The 3,213-nt window shown below is 38.6% G+C and overlaps 1 protein-coding gene across 17 annotated transcripts in view; it reads right to left on the bottom strand.

Annotated features, from left to right (window-relative positions):
* Positions 1-3,213, bottom strand: part of kcnq5b (potassium voltage-gated channel, KQT-like subfamily, member 5b) — a 150,613-nt gene that overhangs the window by 38,806 nt on the left and 108,594 nt on the right. For all 17 annotated transcript variants that reach the window (XM_032527055.1, XM_032527091.1, XM_032527040.1 and 14 more), the window contains exon 2: positions 758-848. In XM_032527055.1, coding sequence (XP_032382946.1) covers positions 758-848 — 91 coding nt within the window. The remainder of the gene's footprint in view (positions 1-757; positions 849-3,213) is intronic.

Below are 3,213 nucleotides of genomic sequence, written 5' to 3'. Positions count from 1 at the left end.
GATAGATAGATAGATAGATAGATAGATAGATCTAAACTTGTTGATAGAACAAGCCTTTTGGCCAGTCTTAATGAAGTACAAATACTTTGTTACTGTACTTAAGTAGAATTTTCACATATCTGTACATTACTTCATTAGTTAAATTTCTGGAAACTTTCACTTTTACTTCACTACATATCCTAAATAAAAAGTATACTTTTACTCCTCTACATTTCCCCTGAGCTTCTTTGTTACTCGTTACTTGCAAGAAATGTTGTCGTATGTTGGAGTGAACAAAAAATTCAAGTTCTGTTTCTGTTTTTCTCTTGATTGATGTCAGCCTTTGAGTTTGATGTTTAAGAAGGTGTGGTGATCCTGAATATTATGCTTCACTAAGAATCACCATACAATTCCTAATCAGTTACTTTTAGTTTGACTTCTAATAGTATATTTATATTTATATTCTGTGCTTTGTGACTGATTTTGCTGCTGTAACACCGGAATTTCCCATTTTTCTTGGGATCAATAAACATCTATCTATCTATCTATCTATCTATCTATCTATCTATCTATCTATCTATCTATCTATCTATCTATCTATCTAGTAATATCATACAATGATGTTTGATACTAAAGTATTGTAAATATCAGATACTTTAAGACTTTTACACAAGAAATCTAAAAAGGTGACTTTAACTTCTACCTAAGTCATTTTCTGTAAGATACTTGTATTTTTACTAAGTATTGCTTTCAAGTACTACGGTTGTCAGTTTGGTACCAGAATGAGGAGGCAGTTGGAGGCGAAGACCTGATGATCTGGGATGGTTGAGAACACAGAGAGGACCAGGCAGCTGAAGACCAAGATGAACCTAAACAGAGCAAGAGAAAAACAAAAGAGAGAATCATAAATACACCATACGATTGTAATCATACAACATGACATCAATGGCCTGACCTCTGAAACCACCATGCTGATCGGCAGATCAAATCTCAAATTCCAAAACATAATTTCCACTGGTCACAACTATGCTTTGGATCATAGAAATGTTGACAAAAGTGGAATTGTCGGCTGTATTTCCTCTGTGACACACTCTTGAACCCAATCTGGCACTGAAGGGCCGAGCAGAACACCAACAACCTGGCAGCGCAATCACAGAACTTATTTCCTCTCCGAAGTGAACCACGAGGCCGACTATTATTCAATTTTCTGAGATATCAAGTTAATCATGCTTGTTTGTGTAACACAATTTGCAAATAACAAGCAGTGAAACTGCGGCTATTGGAAAACAAGCAACATCCGACCATTTCCACACTCCGACTGTCGCTCCCTCCGCCAGGAAACCGTAGCCTTCCATCTTCATAACCAAAACATGTTTTTTTTCCATCATATAGATCTACCAAAAACACGTAGTTGTCCGTAATAAGAACCTGGGGTTTAGAGTTACAGCGACTCTTGATGCTAAACAGTAAGAGCACATCTGTGTTCTATCATCTCAGATCTCCTCTTAAGCCTTCTGGAGAAAGACAAGTTGACATGCCATGTGTGTACTTTTCAGGGAGAAGCTTTAGTAGAGCACACATAGATTTGTTTTCAGCCATGTCCTGCTTCATGTTTGTGTAGTTACACGTTAATAATTCAAACTGCAGACCTTTCGCTAAGCTTTATGCGTCTAAATTTTGTGATTTTAAAGAAGTAAGAGCGAATTTCTCTCTAGGGCAACTGGTGTTTATGAAACGCAGGTGTGTGTCACAGAAAGACCAGCAAGGTTATGTGCAAAGCACAGGAACGGTGGAGCTAATTAAAAATAATGAGCTGTCTGGATTGTACCTCAACTAGTCATTTAATAGAACTTTGTCTGTACATTTCAATGGCTTTGCTTGCCCTTTAACTGTAAGTTAGTCTATTTCCTTGACGTTCCACTTCTGGGATTGCTCCGGTGCTGCAGGTAATTCCACCGGATGTACTGTATGTATTTTCCGTTTCCTTCCGCTTTCTTTGTGTTGGAATTTGGTGGATTTCTAAGGACTGTAGTTAACTGCTCCTCAGATCTCTGCAGGGTAAATCCAGACAGCTGTTTTCTATCGCACGACTATGTTGCAGCGGCTCTGTGTGGAGTTTAGCACCACCCATGATGATTCTGATTGGTTTAAATCAATTAATCCAATTAAACTAGAGTACATTTTCCAATCCCCAAATGCTGAGTGGAGCAGACCCTCCCTAAGAATGCTTTGGAGGAGGGTCTGGCAAAGCGAGACTAACTGTTAACGTTAGATATCTCATATTACATCTAGCTAAGTTCTCCTATCAAGTCAAAACTGTTCTTTATAACTTAATTAATCATTTTTTAGCAACTATGTGCTGGGTCAATGTTTATTCTTATTTAAATGTCCATTTATATGAACATTTGTTTGGCTAACATTATATCATTAGGTTACTAGGGTAGCTAACGTTAGCTTTACAATTGTCACTGCACAGCTGTTTACTTCAGCTGCAAACTAACAATAACTACATGGTCATATGTAAATTGCGTTTTGCTAATGTAGCCATTGTTATCTACCTTGCTCTTCTTTCTGTTGTAAACATAACTCTCTTTTAGCTCTGTTTGTAGTCTCTAACAACTCCTGAGGGGAATATCTGGCTATTTAGGTACAAAATAGTCCTAGGTTCACCAAAGGAAGTCTTTCACCTTTAAAATCAGATGTCTCATGATAGGAGGGAAATTAAAGAATTAAGTATCAACAGTTGGCTCTGTTGACATTTCCCAAGATTTGAATAATGTGATTTTGGTTGGAGAACAACTAGTGACAAGCATTGTGGTGCTGTCATCTGAAAAGCAAGCTCCTTTTCACGGGCCCACCTACGCCTCATGCACTTACAAGGTTGTCAGACCGAAAATTACCGAGTGACAATCAAATCCCTTCATGCGAAGCCAAACTTGTGTTTCCATTTTTAATATATTTACTTTAAAAGTGGGTAGAGAGTGACTGAGCACCCTGATAGCTTCATTAAGCTCTCAACAAAGCTCGCTAATTAATCCTACAAACTAGAGTTCTCAGCCGGCCTTGGTCCCTGTGTGTCATCATGCCCTACGCTCTCTGGCGTCAGAATTCATCTGGAGTGTCTCGCGCCGCACTTCCAGCAGAGTGATCGCTCTTAACCTTTCAAACAGCCGTGGTTGAAAATTAAGCTGGCTTACACCACACACACACACACACACACACACACACACACAC

The sequence above is a fragment of the Etheostoma spectabile genome, chromosome 2 (assembly GCF_008692095.1).
Source record: "Etheostoma spectabile isolate EspeVRDwgs_2016 chromosome 2, UIUC_Espe_1.0, whole genome shotgun sequence".
NCBI lineage: Eukaryota > Metazoa > Chordata > Actinopteri > Perciformes > Percidae > Etheostoma > Etheostoma spectabile.
Note: the sequence above shows the minus strand (reverse complement) of the source record. Positions and strands in the feature narration are given on the sequence as shown.